The sequence below is a fragment of the Periplaneta americana genome, chromosome 5 (assembly GCF_040183065.1).
Source record: "Periplaneta americana isolate PAMFEO1 chromosome 5, P.americana_PAMFEO1_priV1, whole genome shotgun sequence".
NCBI lineage: Eukaryota > Metazoa > Arthropoda > Insecta > Blattodea > Blattidae > Periplaneta > Periplaneta americana.
Window position 1 is genome coordinate 41,991,680 of NC_091121.1, and position 21,817 is coordinate 42,013,496.

Consider the following 21,817-nt stretch of genomic DNA (forward strand, 5'->3'; position numbering starts at 1 on the left):
TGAGGCATCATTCACGAGGCAACTAAGCCAGGAGATAATGGGGTAGGTCGGCCAGTTCCATTCCCCTCTTCATTGCATACATCGCTAACTAGTAACATGTTACACCAATCAAACTTCAGTTCTATACAAGTGGGACTAATTCAATGTAAGTTATAATACAAGTAAAAGGCAAGACCGAAGATATTGTAAATTTACTAATCAGCAGAAATTACATAACAGTAACAGTTTTATTTTAAATTCAAGAATGATTTCCTTTTATTACTAGTCAACTTACCTCTGACTGAGGTTCTGGCTGATATGTACATTTATCATCATGCAGTACATCTCACTTGACGATGTGTCAGATGAAAAACAATTGTTTGTATGCGTCTGATTAGTGGAATATGTAGCTAGTCAGTGATGTACGCAATGGAGGGAGAAAGAAACTGGCCATCCTATCCCATTATCTCCTGACCTAGTTGCCTCATGAGTGATGCCTTGATGGCGTCACTTGTGGGGTCCAGACCTGTCTTCGGACAGTTGACCAAACAACAACTAGTCAACTAATGGCCATGAGAGTTAAGAATGGAAGATAAGGTTGTACCTGAGGAGGCGGGAGCTTTAACCCCTCCCCCCCCCGCCATCTGGGAAGAAGTCAGCCTGTCAGAAAGTGAAATATTTCGTGCGGCCAAATTATTCATAGCAAAGAGAGAAAACTGATGTCAGAACTGAATGTTGTTACAAAGAAACGGGAGAAAAGTTAGAGCGACGTTTAACATAAAATTAAGGGCATTTCAAAAGGATAAAAAGCCATTCAAACTAAGAGATGGTATCACTAAGAAAGACTCAAAGACGTGAAGACAAAAGAGCAGTAATTAACAACTTTGACAGGCATTTCATATCAGGGACACAATACAAGATTGCTTTTTTGGGGACGAAAATCGTACAAACTTGTAAGAGACTCCTCCTCCCTCATTGTTTTAAGAGAATATTTTGGAGTAAATTTTTCTTTTTTTTTTTTGTCATATTTCACCTACTTCTTTCATGCTGACTTATAAAATAATGTGGTGTAGGGAAGTATATATATTTTGATTAGCATCCGACAGGCACACATTGTGGATCTCCCTGATCATGTGGTCAGCATGACACAGGACCATCATTGAGACAGCATAAGATTAGTGGCAAACACCCAATTCCATTGACCATGACAGGAATCGAACCATGGATCACTTGGTTGGGGAATGCACAGAACCAAGTGACAGGAAAATACACCATGATTCAAAATGTTGAAAACACTTTCACATGCTTATTGTAAAGTAACTATAAATGATACAATAACATTGTGTGCATAAATTGTTAACAAAACTCAAAGTTTGGATTTGTTAATGTGAGAAATTTGTTTCATACGTGTGCTGCCAGGGGAGACAGTGTGACAAAATGACACCACAACAAACGTCGTTTGCATTTTGCAGCTAGTAAAGACAAACTTAGTAACAATGATGCAAAGTTGTTTCATACTGTCTACACCAGGAATGGGCATAATGTGGCCACTAATGCTGTAGGCAGTGCATGCACAGGCACATTATGCCCATCCCTGGTCTATACTTTGCAACAATATGGCACTCTGCCTCATTTCTATAATGAAGTTCGCATTTCTCTCATATTGTTGGATTTGACATCGTACTACCACTGATTTGACCTACCATGCTTGACCTCCCAGGTTACTCAGTGCATCTTCGTTTCTTTGGGACTACGTGAAGGACACCAGCTACAGTATATGCCATCTCTGCCACAAAAACTTCAACAATTAAGATTAAGGTTCACTGCTACGATTGTATTCACGAACAGGATATGTTGGGACAGATTGTAGCAAGAATTTGACTACCCAAATTATGTATGCCGAGTGACATGGAGTGGTTGTAAGTGCCAAATTAAAACTTTGAGATTTTCGCCAACAATTGACGCACACCATGTTATTGTATAATTAATAATTACAGTAGAACTTGGTTATAGCGACCTCGTTTTGTGCGACACGTCGCCTATAACGTCAAATATTCTGTGGGCCCAACTAATTCCCCATAAAACATATGCTTTCCTACCTTGCTTAATACGACAAATGCATATGCATCTACCTCGCATATAACGTAATTTTCAACCTCAGTTTGGAATAAGAACTTCTAAGAACCGAAGTATTTTAAGAAATATTTTGTTGAAATCTGACCCTGACAAATTCTTTACAGTCTCCTTCTGTCACAGATCTCTGGAATGCAGGCGGATTCCCCACCCCTTGTAACCTGCCCGAATTCATGCGGTATTAGATCAGTTTCGACAGGAAGTTTTCACTAAGTGCACGCATTTTAATGAAGTATGGCCACTAAAAGAAGTGAGTGACGCTTTAGAAGTCATTAGTTATGAACATGTTCCATGAAGCTATGGAAGGGAGCAATGAAATTACAACTGAAATTATGAACATAGAACGTAATTTAGCCCTAGAAACTGTGTATTGGGCAAGTAGAAGACAACAGAGTAAAATGACTAAATTACTTAACTTCTAAGTAAAGTAGATTGGTGACTACTGAACAAACTGTTTTAATACAGAATACTGCATTTATAATTGTAGGCCTATGTGTATTTTATTATGTTCATTGCAGGCTTAAATGTCAATACATAAATCTAAAATAAGTGTAATTAAATTTATTGTTTTTCATTTTCCACCTCACTAGATTGATAATGTGAATCTCGGTTACTACGACACTCGTTTATAACAACATAATGTTTAAGGTCCCTTGGATGTCGTTATAACCAAGTTCTACTGTACTTTAGAATAAGCATACGAAAGTGTTTCCATAATTTTTAATCATTCTATACTGAAAGAGATAGAAGTCCTACAGAAGAAATTTGTAAATAAAAGGAGAGTTTTTAATAAAAAGACCAAATACAGTTATGACATTAAAATGGTTTGATTTAGTGAGATTATAAATGTTGTTATATGTTCATTTAACTTTTTCATTTTTTTTTTACCATATGCAGTATACTGTATACCAAGTGTGTGTGTAAAAGAGAGATAAGAGAAAAATTGCTTGGCACTGGCGGGAGATCCTTTTCGCACTGTATTATATATTGCATACAGGGTGGGTCACATGAATTGTTACAAGTTAGTTTCTCTTAAATGAATGAAACTAAATGTTGACTTTTCAAAACCTCATTAGATGAGAAGGCTTTTCGATTGCGTCATGGACAGCATTCTGTTATGTTTTTTTTTATTTTAGTAGGCCTAGATTATTTTACGGTTTATCAATAGCTTAGGTTATTTAACGTCTGAATGAGATGGTGGTAATGGCAGTGAAATGAGTCCGGGGTACAGCACCGAAAGTTACCCAGCATTTGCTCATATGGGGTTGAGGGAAAACCCCGAAAAAACCCTCAACCAGATAACCTGCCCCGACTGGGAATCAAACACAGGCCACCTGGTTTTGCGACCAGACGCGCTAACCATTTCTCCACAGGTGTGAACTTCTGTTATGTTAACTCTTGATATTTTAAATGGAATGTTCGATTTTTTTTAAATATATATTCTTGAGTGTGGAGATGATGATGATAATAATACTTACTTACTGGCATTTAAGGAACCCGGAGGTTCATTGCCGCCCTCACATAAGCCCACCATCGGTCCCTATGCTGAGCTAGATTAATCCAGTCTCTATCATCATATCCCACCTCCCTTAAATCCATTTTAATATTATCTTCCCATCTACGTCTCGGTCTCCCCAAAGGTATTTTTCCCTCCGGCCTCCCAACTAACACTCTATATGCATTTCTGATTCGCCCATATGTGCTACATACCCTGCCCATCTCAAACATCTGGATTTAATGTTCCTAATTATGTCAGGTGAAGAATACAATGCTTGCAGTTCTGTGTTGTGTAACTTTCTCCATTCTCCTGTAACTTCATCCCTCTTAGCCCCAAATATTTTCCTGAGAACCTTATTCTCAAACACCCTTAACCTATGTTCCTCTCTCAAAGTGAGAGTCCAAGTTTCACAACCATAAAGAACAACCGGTAATATAACTGTTTTATAAATTCTAACTTTCAGATTTTTTGATAGCAGACTGGATGATAAAAGCTTCTCAACGGAATAATAACAGGCATTTCCCATGTTTATTCTGTGTTTAATTTCCTCCCGGATGATAATAATAATGAGTAGAATAATGGATAAACTGCCAACATATAAGACGACTAGGTTAACAATTAATTGCACAAACACCTGTTGATTTGCACAGTGCAATTTGAAAGGATAAACAGAAAGTCTGATTATTGTGAGGCATTGAAAACTAAGAACTATGCAGAAAGAACAGCAATGATGATGATAAATGATAATATTAAAGAACGTAATATAATATCCAGAGGTACCATTTTAGCTCAGAACAGAACAGAATATAATTATACTGTAGATGTTGTAATTCCATCTAATAGGAGCATTATAAAAAAGATGGCCGAGATGATTTCTAAATATGTGGATCTGATTTCTGAAGTACAATGCATGTGGAATACCAAAGGAAAAACCACATCATTAATTATTAGAGTGAATACAGATCATATACAGTACAAAATTATCTGAAATGCCATAAAATTACAAAAGACAGCTCTACTGTAAGCTGTGCACATAACTGCAAGAAGTCTATCAAATACTAAATATGATTAATTTTAAATAATTTAACATAGAATTATATGTCCACAAAGCTTAAGAACAAAGTATGCTGTTGTTTCGTGGAAATAATAATCAACTTGACATGAATAAATAGAAATATTATTGTAAATTTTATTTAAAAAAAAAACACACAAAGTGGAATTTTTATGACGTAAGAATACCATGTCTCTCAGGCAACACCATGCAGGTACTGACATATATGGTGAATAAGCTGAACTCCTCATTCGAAGCTGTGATCAGGCATGGGTTCCAATCCCAATGGAGCTGAATACTTGGTTGGTTTTTCCAAGATTTTTCCTAACAGTAAGGAGATGTTAAGTAAACTCATGGCAAACCTTTAGCCCTTAGTCTTACCTCACCAAAATACCATCTCATTATCACCAGTTCCACCAGTGCTACTGTGTGATTGAGATGACATGGTTTTACCTTAAGTAACTTTGTAGCCTCTCGTATGGAAGTGTAGGAAATTCCCGTTTGTTGAGAAAGAAGCTTTAGAGACTTTTAGGTAAATCTTTCAACTGGTGTCCAATATTATCTACAGTTTCTTCTGTGAGCACTGTACATCATATATTTTTTTTTAATTATTGTGAACACTTTCTTGGAAAGTGTCGTCAGGAAGTCTGAAGTGCAAACATGGAGCAACATTTTTTATAAATCCACACAAATATTGGCATTTGCGGATGATATTGTCATTATTGGCAGATCCATGAAATATGTAAAGGAAGTGTTCCTTTCCTTGGAACAGGCTGGAAAAGAAATAGGCCTCATCATCAACGAGAGGAAAACAAAATATATGTTGGCAGATAATGGAAAGATAGGTGACAAAATAGACAGCCTGCAGATATCAGATTATAATTCTGAGAAAGTTGACAACTTTACATATTTAAGATCAGTGGTCACTACCGATAATAACATGTCCAAAGAAATCTCTAATCGATTAATGAAAGCAAACAGAGCATATTTCGGCTTGAAATACCACTTTAGTTCGCATGCTCATTCCACGAAAGTAAAAATTATTCTTTACAAAACATTAGTGAGACCAGTTTTGACATATGTGGCAGAAACGTGGTCAATCTCCAAAAACGATTGGAGATTTTCGAAAGAAAGATTCTGCGAAGGATCTATGGCCCAACATTTGAGGAAGGTCTCTGGAGGAGGAGATGCAACTATGAATTATATAGACTTCTAGGAGAGCCAAATATAATTAATACAGTTAAAACTAGCAGATTGAGGTGGGCAGGACATGTAATACACATGGACCCAAGTGAACCTTGCAAAAAAAATTGTAATAACAAATCCAGGAGGTCAGAGAATAGGAGGTCGGCCGCACTTGCGGTGGATTGATGGAGTGGAAGAGGATGCCAGAAAGTTGGGGTACAAGAATTATCGGAAACAAATGTTTGGGTATTTTCTTGGATCTACGGAAAGCTTTTGACACTATCAATCATAATTTACTTTTGGACAAACTACATACTATTGGAGTTAGAGGTATAGTTTTAAAATTATTCCAATCATATTTTAGTAACAGAAGGCAAATGACCAAAATTGAAGATCAATTTAGTGAATACAAATATATTGATATAGGTGTACCGCAAGGAACAATTTTGGGACCTATTTTATTTCTAATATATGTTAATGATCTGCTAAATATAAATTTAGAAAAATTTAATGGATCTATATATTCATATGCAGATGATACAGTAGTTATTTTCAGTGGTTTTTCTTGGCAGGAAGCATATAGAAATGCTAATATAGGTGCTAACATTGTTAAAAAATGGCTTAATTCCAACTTCCTTTCTTTAAATATATCTAAATCAACTTTAGTTCCTTTTTCGTTAACAGCTGCCAGTGTTCAAAATTTAAAATTTAGCGATAAATATAGACTAATAATACACAGTGAAAATTGTTTAGATCCCAAAAGTTGTAAATGTCCACCACTGAAAGAAGCCACGTATGTCAAATATCTGGATATCATTATTGATCAAAATTTAAAATGGCCTCATCACATTACTTATCTTTGTAAGAGGCTTCGTAAAACAATTTATAAATTCGTTAATCTTCGATGCTACTTACCTATTAGAGTTCTACGAAATGTTTATTTGGCCATTATTCAGTCTATCATTCAATATGGTATAAATGTTTGGGGTGGAAGTACAAAAATTAATCTTAGTCCGTTAAATTTACTACAAAAACGAATAATTAAAATTTGTTTGAAGAAACGTTTCGATTATCCAACTAAATTAATTTATTCTGAATTTAATGTATTTAATATTGAACAAATTTATAAGTATACGCTGTTAAAATTTTATCATAAAAATCGTAATAAGTTTGTATTACAGACACACAATTATGACACAAGACGAAATATTAATTCAACATTAGTAGAACCTAAATGTCTCACATCTGCTGGTCTAAAGCATAGCATAAATTTTGGCCCTCAGTTGTACAATGCTTTAACTAAATTACACCCAGAACTTCTAACATGTAACCCACTAACATATAACAAGAAAATTAGAAACGTGTTAATATCTTCAATTTGATTAAATAAATTTATAGCCTATGTGTATGAATTAATCAACCTATATTATATTTGTATTCTATAATTTTGAAATATATATTAGTCCTACTTTTCACGTGCGATATTATTCTTCTCTAGTGTTAATATTATATTTTATAATTCCATTGCCGCTGTAATTATATTTTAGTTCCTATTTTATTTTACTTATTTATTTATATTATTATTTTTTATTTTAATATTATATCTGAACTGCGACCGAGCACGAGAGCTGCTCATTCGGTCTCAAATTTTGTTAATACTACTGTATCTTCTTTTTATATTGCTTGTATTATCTTAGTTGTATTTCTCTTTGTTTTGTTTTGTAATTATATTTCTTTATTTTGTATATTTGAATTTAAATAAATAAATAAATAAAGAATTGGAAGGCTGCCACACAAGATAGAGACGGATGGCGACAATTACTAAGGGAGGCCCAGGCTCACCAAGGGCTGTAGCGCCAATGATGATGATGATGATGATGATGATGAACACTTTCCATCTCACGAAATTTATTAATCGTAATAAGACCTGAAACTTGAACATCTAGGATTTTTTTTCTAGCAGATTCAATGCGAACATATGAATCATAAATGAACACTCATTAAGGCAAGGGTTCCCAACCGGTGTGTCACGCAGCTCCATGAAGTGTGTCGCAAAATTTTGGAATTGAAAAATAAATTTTATTGCATGCAAAAAGTCTCTTTACAACACATTTTTTATTTGCAACGAAGTCTTTGATATGGTACATTTATTTTGAGACAGACTTTACCAATGAAACGTGAACACCTGCAACAATACTCTGTTCAGTTTTTCAACCATAAGGCCACGTATAGACAAACTCTATGCAAACCACCAAGAGCAGACTTCACATTAATTTAAATAGGCGAGTTTTCAAAAACGAGAATAAAAATCTTTTATCGGACATCCAGCAGGTTGGGATTTTTGACACCTTTGTTTTTTTTTTCTAATGCCACTCAAGTTGCTGCTTGTTCTTTTAGAATTTTCGATTGCATGTTAACATGAACCTATCTACAACATTGGATGTCCGACACTACATAGAAGTTATCAGCACACTTTTTCAGGCAGAACGCAGTGAAACGGCATCTTTTTGTTGCATTTTTCATCATAGAACAGATATATGTGTGAATAACTATGTTTTTAATATAATTCTTCTTTGAATTCTGCTTAGATATTGAAAATCTTAGTTGGACAAAAAGGAAGTTAAAAACGACAAAATGTCCGCGCAGTGAACAGTAACCTCTTTTGATCCTAAAATTAGAGCAGAAGTTTAATATTTTTCACATAGTTCAGAACTAATTTTGAAAAATTTGACACCCCATCTCCCCGTCCACTATAAAATATTCTATACAGAGTTCGACCACCTTTTTCTCCAGAAGAAAAGTAGTTATTATTATTATTATTAAAATCAAATAAGTGTGTCGCAATATCGTGGGCATTCAGTAAAGCGTATCGCCAGTTAAAAAAGGTTGGGAACCACTGCATTAAGGAACAGAATAATTAGGCCTATTATTTTCCATTCTTTCCTTTCATAGCAGACCGTATGTAATCAGCAACAAACATGTCATTTTAGTATCCACTAATCACTATATATATATCCCATTAGGCAGATTTCCCTTTCACTCAAAATGTCGGCTAAGGCCAAGCTAACCTTCCACTGGAGTTCGTCATGCTCATGTTTCATAAATAATCTGCTCACTCAATATATTTTATTAAGAGTACTTTATCTTATTAAAACTCCAATTAAAGACAAAAATATCCATCACATTTATAACCTATAAAATTACCAGACTGTAGACCGAATTTCAGAATACTATTCTCTACATAGTTCAGTTGAAATGTAAATAGCATTACAGGATGCACAGACAGCATGCGTCAGTCAGCAATGCAGTGCCTCTTTAACAATCTGAGAAGATAAGATGTGAGCATAATGCATTCACACACAAAGTGACAACAAGAAAACACAGCAAAACAGCAGCAATTGGGAAGATATTCTCAAGACTAGAGAAACACGCCAACATTAGAAATGGGAATTAAAGGAAATAGTGGGGCAGGAAGATAGACTTCAAACTGTACAGTACTGAAAGCAGATTTATTTACAAACAGTGTTGTAGAGTGCATTTTGTGTTAGCTCCAGTACAGTCACATCTGTGTCACAAATTGGTTACTTTCCATCTGTTTCCTTTCCGTATACTTCCATTATCTTTTCCATGATCTCCCACAGTTTATCCTTCTGTAGATCATCAGCAAAAACCTGTTAATTGAGAAAGAATTCCATAATACTTGTACACAAAAACTGAAATGTTCAGGAGTTTACCAAAAGCAAGTATTACTTTTGAGTTTCATGATACAGCTAACCAACTGCTTCTTAGTTAAATAAACAAGTCATCAATTGTACTTCTGTTTGGTAATACTCATTTTCAATTTTAATTATGTCACACAATTTTTTTCATCATCATAACGACATGTACCACTGTCATATGATTGAGACATGCCCTGGAATAAGGTAAGAGCCAATTAAATTCGATTAGGAGTTTCACTACCTCTATCAAACTGTTTTAGTCACGTGACTAATGATGTTGGTTCTGCACATATTTTTTAGTAACTTGTCAAACTGTAAGAGGTTGTCCAAATTAAATATAATGTTTTATGACTTAAAAGCATAATTTTCCACCAAAAGAACGACTCTGAAAATTTCTGTGAAGAGAGGAAAGACAGATTTTTCCGAACTTGATCTGCCATTCCCATTATTAGGTTTTTGTTGAAATTACCATTGTAATTCATCTCCCCTCACTTTGTTTTATTTCTATGGAATAGAAGCATGTGTTTCAGTCACTTTATTGAGAGTACAGAAACAAGTGGGAAAACTTTAATAAACTTTGAGAAAAATGCGTGTATCCAATGCTTATCCACTACACTTGCGTGATTCGGGTTCTGCATATTGCAGATAGATAGCAGAACTGTGACCCATTTTCACGTTGCACACCACTTTGGCAGGCCAAGCTATGCATGATGTATATCTGTGAAGAGTTATGTCATGTATTAGGGTGAGTGTATGTTGGGGAAAAATATAAAAACAACCAATGAAAGAAGCTACTGTTGCCTTCTGATTAGCCACTGAACATACCTGCCTAGCTGCGCATCTGTTCAAAGTTGGCATATATTCATCTGATGATCTGATATGCAGAGAATTCAACAACAAAAAAAAAAATGAACAACCACCACTTGCTAGTCTATTGCGATCTTGATCAAAAATTACAAGAATCAGACAACATCAGCACACTCTATTGGACTGCTAGGCAACAAATGGACTTATTCTCCAATGTTAAGCCAAATATCAGGTCTTTTATTCATATTATCCCCGGCTACAACCTTTTTTAATGTAGAACTACATCTTCATAGCCACCATGGTAGGTCGTCAATAGCTTAATATGAAGTGTCCGATTAGAACTCCTTGTAACTTTTGAATAAATAAACATAGTGAAATGAAAAGAATATCACTAAGTGGACAAAGGAGTCCTGTAACATTAAACATCTGCATGAAATTAGTCGGACCTTAAAGGCCAGCAAGAAGGACGGGGCAAGACATGCCTAGAAAACTGAGTTCCAACTGCCATTTTATGCTCTAACTTAACGAGATCTAAAATCTGGACGTTAGAAGTATCGACTGATTGCAATGAGATCGACTAAATAAATGCAGGAGGGAGGGAAATTTTCAAAAAGTGGTCTTGAAAATATAAAGAAATTCAAACATCTCGAGTGCAAAATGGGAATGAGCACAAGAGGAGAAAAGGGCATCTCAATACGAATCAAACAAGTTCAAGACCACTGCTGTGGAGAACAAGAGATGGCAGAGCACATGAACTCTGTGAACTCTTTAGCTGTAGAATGGTGAGATGTGTCTCTGCAGCCATCTAAATCGGCTCAAACAGTGAATTAGGCTCTGTTAGTCTGTCCTCTCTAAACCATTCATTCATTCAATAAATTTAAACAAATTCAAAATATTTCTTTCGCCAATTTTTCTCAGAACCACCCTTGCTGTTAAATGTAGTTATGTGTCCATAAACTCTCTGAGTTCACTAGTGAGCCACAGCTGTTGTTTTTTTTTATGGTTACCCTTTGCTACAAAGAAGAGCAATCTCCCAGTAAATTGTAAAGACTTGCTTTCGTGATAAGTGTACATATCTGTTATATGTAATACAGAATCACAATGTGAACTGTCTGCCTGCAAACACACTTTGCATTTTCGGAATATGAAGCGAAGTTCTTCATACTGAATGTTATTAAACTGGACTGCACAGGGAAAAAGTAAGACAAGCAATACACATTTAAGTTATCCATATGGACCCATTATACTACCACCTCAATAGCTCCTTGGTTACTTGAACATCACTCAAGACTCCGGAACAACTTCGGGATGCTTGATGTTGGAAACTATTTATGAAGTTAGGAAACGAGACTAAAGATAATGTACTCTTATTTCTGAATTGTACATTTTAGAACTCCCACTTAGTTTTATATTTCCTCTTCTATTGAATTTTCTGATTTCTGGACTTCGTTTTTGTTTAATTTGTTTAGGTGACTTATCAATCTCAAGTACAATTTTGTTTACTGTAGTAGTCTGCTGACTCAACTTTTCATACACATTTTTTTCGATTCTATAAAAAAAAATCTACGATTTTGTGATATATCGTGGTCATTGTGATTTCTCTGTCATATATAACATTTTTTTTGTGGTGCCACAGCCCATGAAGGAGATTGACCAGCTGGCTGCTGGCCTCACGTTCACATTCCGAAGCAGAGGGGGATGATCATCCAACCAGAATGGAGGCATCGTGTGGTTAGCATGATAATCCTCCCAGTCATTACATCTGACTTTTGCAACGGGATTTCGCTACTTATCATAGCTCCCCAAGTGCATCATGATGCTGGGTGAGCACCGGTCCCATATACTGGCCGAAATTTCATGAGAAAATTTCTTCCCCCATGAGGACTCAAACCAGCATGCATTCTGTAACAAGAGTCCTATGCAGGATGCCTTAGATACGACGCCACGGTGTGGGACCGTATATAACATAGCAAATGTTTTCGTTTGTATAATTACTGAAAACATCATACTAGATTTAACATGCCCTGTTGAAAATAAAACAATCATACTAGTTTTCATCAGACTCCTTCCATTCACCAAACATATGTGTAGTATCCCAGTTCCGAGAGCACTGAGGTGATAAAGTTGCAAAATAAAAATTATCTAAACTTTCAAATGGCACAACTCGGTCCTCTCTGCTGAGCAACACAGTGCCAATTTTGAAGCATGTAACTTAAAACTTGTGCAACTCAACTTTTCTTACACAACTCGATAATGCATGCAATTTACTTGCACCATGGACGAATTGACTTATTTTGACCTGTGATCTGTATTTTACATCTACCTTGCTCAGTGTCAGCTGGAGTTGATAGGAGCAAAATGATTCGAGACTTCAAACAGATATTAATTTTCTACAGTCCAGTGGGAATTACGAAGAACTATATATTTGTTGCAAAACGGTATTTGTCGAATACAGGGGGGACAGCCATTAATCCTTCCCATTGAAGGCTTTAAGGAACCAACCTGGACAAATACCCACTGTCCCATCCCTACCTTCCCGTGGTGCAGCTGTTAGTAAGCATAATTTTACAAGCTGAACTAAAGGGAGGGGCAACTCATCAATTAGCACTGGTCAGCTTGATGAGTTAATGACCGAATTTGGTATAATTTTCCTCTATTCAACACCTAATTCTCTCTTTACCCTTTCCTATCCAGTCCTCTGACTGAACTCTTACTTTCTTCGACCCCGACAGTATTAGAGCATTCGAGGCCTAGGGGTTCATTTCACTTTCCTTCCTACTTTTCTGTTCCTAGTGCTGATCTGCTATGGCACTAAAATCGTACTCCGGTGGCTTAAAGAGGGAAAGTTGGTGATCAACAAGATCTCCCAACTAGGTCCAGTGGATCCGTCGACCAACAGCAGGTGTGGTCCTCCAGACATTCTGGGGGTTGTGTGTGAATGAAGTAGCCACCAAAACGTTAAAATATGGTGTTCACTTAAATCGGCTACAACTTGCCATTTAACTTGGAATATATCAGTCTCCTAACTGTCCATTGTGCAACTCAAATCAAGAAATGGATTCAGAACATCTCAAAATCTGTGCGTCAGTGGCTAACCATGACAATATCTTTGAAAAATATTGGAGTGCAAGAGGTCAAATGACTTTATTGTCAAATGCCTGGCATTAGAAAACAACAACAACATATTTGTACACAGAATAGTTTAGTTTGCATTTTAGGTAAAAGACCAAGCAGTATAAAGTTTCTGATAGTTACTTGCATGTAGTACTGGCTGGTGCTTTTTGGTAGCACCACAGAGAATTGTCAGAGTCATTCTCCTGGTAATCCCATCATAATACTTACAGAATACCAAGACACCCCTTCTCCCTCATCAGTGTATGGCACCTGGACACCGTAACACTGAAAAGCCATGTTGATGCATGCCACTGCTACGTGTTGAGGGTTGTAGTCCAATATTGCAGGATCAAAATGGAAATCCTATTCAAAATCACACGTAATTAACACCTCGAAACAAGAACAAGAACACTAATCTTCTAATACTGTACTACAGACATGGACAAATTATTAGCCTAAAACTTTTTTCTTGGAAACATAATATAATTTGTCATATCAACTATCAGTATAATTCACAGTCTCTCTATTGTTGTAAATACGATTGTTTACATCTTCTGGTATATTTTTCCAATGGTTAAGTATAGTTTGTCTGGCTGTGTTGGTATTACTGATATTTTAATTATATACTGCAGAAGATAATCAACAGTCTGTTCTCCCATGGCCTGCAAGAAGACCGGACATGAACGAAATTGAAAATCTGTGATCTATACTGAAGAAGAAAGTAAACAAAAAGAGGCTTACAATAAAACATGGTCTCATTTAAGCACTGTCTGGCTAAATGATGCTCACATTCAAAGAAAGTGTCAAACTTTGGTTTCCAGCATTCCCGACAAAATCAATGTGTTAATAAAGAATAAGGGAATGTTCACAAAATATTAGTAACCTCAAGACTTAATTTTCTGTTGATTATGTCTGTGCAAAATACATTTTTGTTCATTATTTCTACCGATAAATACAGCTTTGTTGAACATATAATCAATTTAGTCCAATATTTTGTCCACGTCTGTATTTATTAATGATGATTTACCTGAAGAAATGCAAATGATGCTTTAACCAATGGAACTTTTTCCCACTCTTCTTTAGGAAACCAACTTTCTAGTGATTTCAAATAATGAAGCATGTACTGAAACAAAAAAGTGCAGACATTGGTGTTGAAAATCTGTGCTTCAGTGGCTGACCATGATAATATCTGTGAAAAATATTGGAGTGCAAGAGGTCAAATGACTTTATTGTCAAATGTCTGGCATTAGAAAACAACAACATTGGAGTTGAAAGTGAGTTATCCTCCTCTCAACAACATTCATTTTTTCAACTTTTTTTATATTTAAATTCAAAGTCCTGTATTAATACAATAAACAGAAAATTACAAATTTTACATTATGATAGTTAATAAATTGATAATATTGTTCTAAACATAAAGATGATCTTCCATAACTACGTTTGTTGCTATCACTTGTCAAAAGTGTATAAATCTACTATGTTGCACATCTTTATGTGAATGGGATTGTTGACAAACAGCGCATGGAGAACAAGGGGAATGCAAGGAAAACAAGCAGAACAAATGGAATACACAAAGAATAAGAAAAATTCAAGAGTACAAAGGGAAAACAAGGACAATGATGGGAGTACAAGGAGAATACTAGGAATACATGGAGAATAAAGGAAATACAAGGAGAACAAGGGGAAGACGAGAACTATGGGAATATAAGACAAATACAAAGAGGACAAGGGTGGATTCCATTTTTATGTGAAGGTCAATTCCCAAGTTATTCCCTCTCCCATACCTAATGAGGAGAAAGACGTAGTTCTACGTAAAAACACACACTGAAGACTAGTTTCTGAACCACTCATTTTGTGCAACTATGCAGTGTGACACGTGATTATGCGTTACTTGTGAAAGGTTAAATCAGTTTTGATTTTCTGCGTAGATAAATGAGGAGAAGCACACAAAGCAACCCCAACAGCATTACTTAAGCTGAATAGGTGAATATGGTACACCCTAGGTCATAATTGTGATGTCATTAGCTTGTAAGCACTTTAATTTTCTGTGTAATACATTTCGAAAGTTTTCCTGTCGAGTTATTTGTAGACAAAGTGCATAATTTACTGGATTACCAAGCAACAAGTCCAGATTCGAAACCTGGTCGATTCAATCAGAAGATAGTTATGCATAGAAAATACAAAGTAAAAAAGAGAAATGAGAGAAAACAAGATGAAATAGTTATTCACAATACAAATGTTAGAAATGGAATTTTATTCCTATTTAAGTTGATATGTGGCTTTTGATAAGCTGTTGAAAACACACGACTGTTTTGTGATTTTCGATTATGCATTTGAAATACGGTATTTTAAATGTTGAAAATACTGTTTTTTTTTTGTGTTATTTATCTAACATTACAATTAGATACTTACTTTGTGTGGGTGAACGATGGTGACTTCGAACTTGAGCATTCTCATAATCAGCAGCTCTGCCTGCACAATAGCATCCCGCATGTTCCAATACTCATCTCCCAGTTCTAAAGGTGCTGATCCTCTATGAAGTGTGTTGTGGGTAACATTAATCACGTCTCTGATTTTGAGTGGGTCGTCTTTAACTTTACCAGCTAAGTAGAGTGTTGTAGCAGCTATTAGCTGAAAGCATAAAATCACAAACTTCACATCACATTTATTACGAAATCGTTAATTTAAAATTGTTCTAGCAGCAAACATGTACAAACTAAAAGTACGTGCAATTAAAATTAAAAAAAAAAAGTGAAATTGACTTATAAATTTGCATGAACCTTTTTGCTTCTTTTTAGGTCCTCTGTCCATTTCCCACATATAATTAACCCTGCGTTACTCATGTTATAAATATTCTCACCATTGCTCAGGTGGGGTTTCACAAACCCCATTTTAAATAACTAATATATTTTTCCGCAAGTTTCAGAAATCAGATAAACGCAATTAAATATACTATTCTTAGTTCACTTAAACAATTTCTTAAGTGAACTCTTCTGGATGTGATTGAAAGGTATACAGATGCACAGAGTACACACTAGCTCACTCCCTTAGATTTTCGTTGAAATATACACACCGGGGTTTACCACACCCCACCTGAGTAATGCAGGGTTAACACCCTGTATTTTGGGACTGGTAATTTATTGGATTAATTGGTGTGCAAAGGGATTTTACTTTCGTTGTAATATTTAGTTCTTTCAACATGTCTGTACAACTTCTGAATTACCCGTACCCTTGGCAGCTCATATCACATATGTAGCAAATGCTGACAATTACCGACTTCTCATAAAATGGCCATCACCAAAGTCAGACCACTTATCTGAGTATTATACACACACGTCATATATGCACTTACATTCTTCCAATTGTGTTTGTTTTTTAATTGGAAAGACATCGCCAAATTGATCTAACAACTGCTGTACCTTATAACTAAAAAATTTGTCACTCATCCTATGCTGTAAGTCTTCATGTGCCATGTTCGAAATCAAAATATTTGGCACATGGATAGGGATACTATAGCCATACTGATATCCACAGCTTTAATGGCTCACCAGCCAAACAAAAAATTTCACTACTCAGCTGCTCGAACTACACTAACACGATTAAAAAAACCAGAATTTCTTTCACTCGTCAAGTAAAATTTTTTACTCATAACAGATGAACAGACAAGTACTTTTTTCAAGCCCTGCTATCAGTAAAGTATTGATAGATACTTTATTTTCAATTTAGTACTCAGTACTTTAGATTCCATATTTTTCTGGTATCAATACTGCAAACAAAGTAAAGTATGAAACAATAATATTTTAATTATATTTTACTGAAATTCAGGCTTGTTATTCTGCAGTCGTAATTGCCTACCTATGCTCATTTCTCTTGGCAACACTGGCTACTAGGTGATCAATGATTGTTGCATTGTGTTTAAGCCCGATCCAGATGCAACAGCTTACTTGACGTTTTACTTGTACATGCAAAAAGTTGCAAGTATACCGAGCATGAGGACCGTAAAACAGAACGATTTTTAGAACTGAATGAACTGAGTTGGAGGCATTTAGTTCTAAAATTCACTCAGTTTTATGGTCCACATGCTCCTTCTTACTCGCAACTTTCTGCATGTGTAAGGAAAACATCAAGTAAGCTATTGTGTCTGAACCAGGCTTTAACTATTGAGTTTGTGGGACGGAATAGTTAAGCTTAATGCTACATTTTCATTTTGATTAATGATTCACATGTAATTACAATGATTTATTATTAGCAATACCATTATCATATCTTCCTTTGGTTTAACTCTCTTGACTATTATATATATCAGTGGTTCTCAACCTATGGTATGTGAGCCATTGCTGGGTGGTACTTAAAGTTTGCAATAAAAATATGAATTATCTGTAATTTTATGGACCACTGTACTGAATAAATGCCAAGAGTAACTGTTTCTTAATTAAACATTTCTACACGAAGCAATCAATTATTGGTATTGGAGCACAGAAACGTTTATTCTGACCCTGGGAGAGACATATGATGTTTTCCCATAATAAATTTGGTTAGTGATATAGCAAATTTCCTAAGTTAAAAATGGTGATACACCATTAAAAAAAAAAAGATTGAGAACTGTTGATATATAGACTATGTTAATAATAGTTCATTTTTCTACATAATGTATCTACTCTATTTCCAACTAGAGATTTAAGAAGACGTAAACAAAACCGAAATGTATTACTCCGCAATCGCAAGCTAGCTACCAAAGCAGCCACCAGGGCGCATAATTTTCAGCACGTGAGCACGCAGGGCAGCCACCGTCTGATATATTGCAGACATTTCAACACATTCATTGAACTGACCCGTAAAATACTCACAGAGGGTTAATATTTATTATTTCTCTACTGGGAATAGTGGATTTTCATTTTCTGTGGATTCGTGATTAAATGTTATTCTTTGAAGAGTGGAGAATTTCTTTAATTCTACAGAAATTTATTTGAGGTTGACAACACTGAATCTCGGACTGTGTTATACCAGCCGTGCTGATGTGCTCTGTGAAGCTGCAAGTCACCTTGGGAGGGATTTAATGCCTATTACGCATGCGCATAATACATGTTACAATGATTTAACACGCAATGTCTGAAACTACTAATATAAACATGTTGTTTAAATCGTAAGAAAGTGTTCTTATAAGCATGTTTAATTCACTCGTATTCCATGTATATTATACATTTTATTATTTCAGAAGGAACTATTTTAATATAAGGAAGACGATGACAAGCATGAGTTTGGAGGCGTTGTGCACCCAATAGCCAATCAGGAACCATTAAGCCACGTGCATTTATTTACATTTACTTCAATCTTTAGCTGGAAAGAGAGTACTAATATATGATTTTACCGATAATTTAAGGTATTGGTACTTTTTCTTTCGATTCGAGTAAGTATCGAGATACTTATTTTCAATAGAAATATCAAATAAAAGTATCGATATTTTGTTTTGATATCATATCCCTACACATGGTTAAAAATTCCTACAGTATGCGAAACAAAACGGAAAAATTTCGTACTGTTCTGGGTAAAACCGTACGTTTGGCAAGTCTATAGACAAATCTGTAATAGTAAGAAAATAACTTACGTAACTGTCATAACCAGCATTATCTGTTTCCTTGAAAAATCTATGATACAAAATTGCAGCTGTTGCAATTGTGAGAGGCTGTGCGTCAAGTTTTATACCTGAAATGACAGAACAAATTAAAATTTAATATTAATTACTCCTGGTAATCTTGGCCAAACCGGTTACTAATTTTGGCTACTACAAAATTAAGAGAGATGGCTACTATGTAATCTAATTATAACTGAGTTAATACTGTCATGGAAGTCAACATTACAAAGATAATTTGGCAGTGAGAAGTAATGGACAATTCATTTACACAATCTCCATTACATATTGAGGAAGAGTAAATAAATTAATCACTTCATTAATACCATTTCAATCTACTGTATGTTTATAAATACAAAAAAAAAAAAAAAGTTATGAATATCTTACTTATAACGTCAATTGACGGATTTCAGTTTTTCCCTCCAAAAAGGAATGAATACAATTTTAACATACGCTCTTACCACACTCAAAAATATATCTGACTGCTATAAAATTGTTTTCTGTTTCTCTGTAGTCTACAGTCGGGACTTGTCTACTTTTCTCTCGCTGAAGTTGCATCACATCAATAACGTCCTTCATTTTAGTTGACTTCTATGTAACACATACTGTAAAGAAATAACAAACATGGTATGTAAATGGAGAGAGTAGTTAAGTGAAATGTAAGACCGTGCTTTTAATATAAATTATAGCATATCATTTCCAAATCTCATGGTGTAACAACAAGCAAATCTTACAGGCACATTGCGTGTTTCATGTAATCTAAATGGTTTAGCCTACTTCCTTACTATTCGTTGGCTATTTGTTTTTGACACAACAGCTGGCCTTATTATACTATTTAAAATCACTGATTGGTCCAATGTAAACAGAACAATGCTACCAATAAACAAACAAAACTAAAGAAACAAGAGGACTTTAATATCAACGAGCTAGACCAGCATCACGCAAAATTCCTAAATCCTAATGTGGACAAATCTCACTGGAAAAAGTCTAATATCTACAGTCACGAAGCTCGATACGTAGAGAATATGAATCCAATGAGTTAAACTTTAGTTGCTAGCCACTAGGATCGCTACTATCGCATAGTCTATTCACAGTCTAGTATATACAGTCGCGAAGCTCAAACGTAGTAAATATTCAAACATTAGATAATTGCTCACCACTAGGATCGCTAATATCGCCTCATTAGAGGCAATGCAAAATAGTACCGTCACAGTCTATTGTTTCTAGCACCCTCAAAACTCAAGCTTCGTGACTGTATATAGTAGACTGTGGTCTATTGTTCATAGTACTCTCAGTTGCTAACCGCTTGCAACATTGTATCGCGAGAAATCGTATATAAAAAAAAATCACCTCAAGCTTCGTGACTTTATGTACTAGACTGGGTACATAATCAATTTTGGAGACAGATGCTGAGAGGTTATGTTCTGAGACCTTGTTTGATGATTTTGTTTTTAGTTTGATACAGCAATTTGCATGGAACTTGCTTCTTATAAATTCTAGAAGATCGTGTCATTGTTCTACTGGTAGATGTACACAAATATACACACTCACAATAAAGATATTTGCTCATATCTTCATATACACTTACCGTGACTCTTTCCCTCGAACATCAACAAAAACATGTCAGATATGATTCCAGACTCCAACTAGTGGGAGAAGAGTGTACTACAAAGTTTAGAGCACGGCCTACTTGATGTTACCTTCGCTTCTTTGTAAAGGAGAAACGAATTAGCGAAGCGAGCATCAAGTCGGCCGTGTTTAGAGCAGATGGGATGGGGAAACTCCATATAAATGTTCCAAAATGGAATACGACTGGGGGGGGGGGGGGGGGAGAAAAAAAGGGGTCGTGGTAATACACACTGATGTTTTCTGACCGTAATATAATGCTCAAATTTTAGTACACTGTACTGGTAGAAAACATAAACACTGATAAAAAAAAAAAAAAAAATTGACCTTTATCAGTAAACCCCCCCCCCCCCCCTTAAGTTCTGTATTTATTTTTTTTTTTAATAAATATTTCAGATTCATTTCAATGCTATGACTGATCAGACGTACATTTTTACACATTTATAGACTGCTGTTTTCTAGAAAACACTGTATAATTACAATACTAAACAATGTGTGCATTCTCTTTGCAACCTATTTTCATGATATAATGCATGTAGCGTCATCCTTGCCCATGGTGGTCAAATGGTCACCACCATTTTCATTAATAAGAGGTTCATTGGTGCAAACTCTGTGAAGGGCAATACAAATTCTTTGCACACACCAAAATACAACTCTGCTAGTCAGATACAATATTCTTTAGTCACAGTAGCAGTCTTATTGGAGCTCATGGTGTGATTCCCAAGTTCTTTGAACGCTTCAGGAAGACTTTTGAACTACCACAGACACTTACTGCTGACATCATAACTTCAGTTTTGAAACGCTCTTGCCAAATTCTGAGTCATCATATTCACTCTGTTTAATTTTTTTTTATTCACTTTCTATTCATATACGTTTATTTTAATTTTCTTTCTACAAAATTTATGTAAACATTTAATATTGCAAAATTCATGTAGGAGAGTATACTGAGTCCTTCTGGGCTACCTCCAATGGGAGGCAGTTATTACCTTACCTATCTATTCTTTGTATTTGGAGTTATTAGCAATAATCATACTTACCTACTAAACTTTTTTTTTTCTCTCTCTTAGAATTGGTTT

General features: G+C 35.3%; 2 protein-coding genes across 3 annotated transcripts in view; one reads left to right on the forward strand and one right to left on the reverse strand.

Annotated features, from left to right (window-relative positions):
* The window catches only part of LOC138699545 (leptin receptor gene-related protein), a 422,899-nt gene that overhangs the window by 349,290 nt on the left and 51,792 nt on the right, over nt 1–21,817 (forward strand). The gene's annotated exons all lie outside the window — the stretch shown is intronic.
* LOC138699540 (cyclin-Q-like) lies at nt 9,337–20,826 on the reverse strand. Of its 2 annotated transcripts, none has more exons than XM_069825513.1 (7): nt 20,704–20,826; nt 19,577–19,720; nt 19,092–19,189; nt 15,899–16,117; nt 14,514–14,609; nt 13,715–13,849; nt 9,337–9,517 (listed from the first exon to the last, which is right to left on the reverse strand). In XM_069825513.1, exons 2-7 carry the CDS (start codon nt 19,692–19,694, stop codon nt 9,428–9,430), a joined length of 756 nt encoding a protein of 251 aa, XP_069681614.1. In that variant the 5' UTR covers nt 19,695–19,720; nt 20,704–20,826; the 3' UTR covers nt 9,337–9,427. The 2 variants fall into 2 exon arrangements, with proteins under 2 accessions (XP_069681614.1, XP_069681615.1); XM_069825514.1 differs by lacking the exon at nt 20,704–20,826 and adding an exon at nt 19,850–19,870.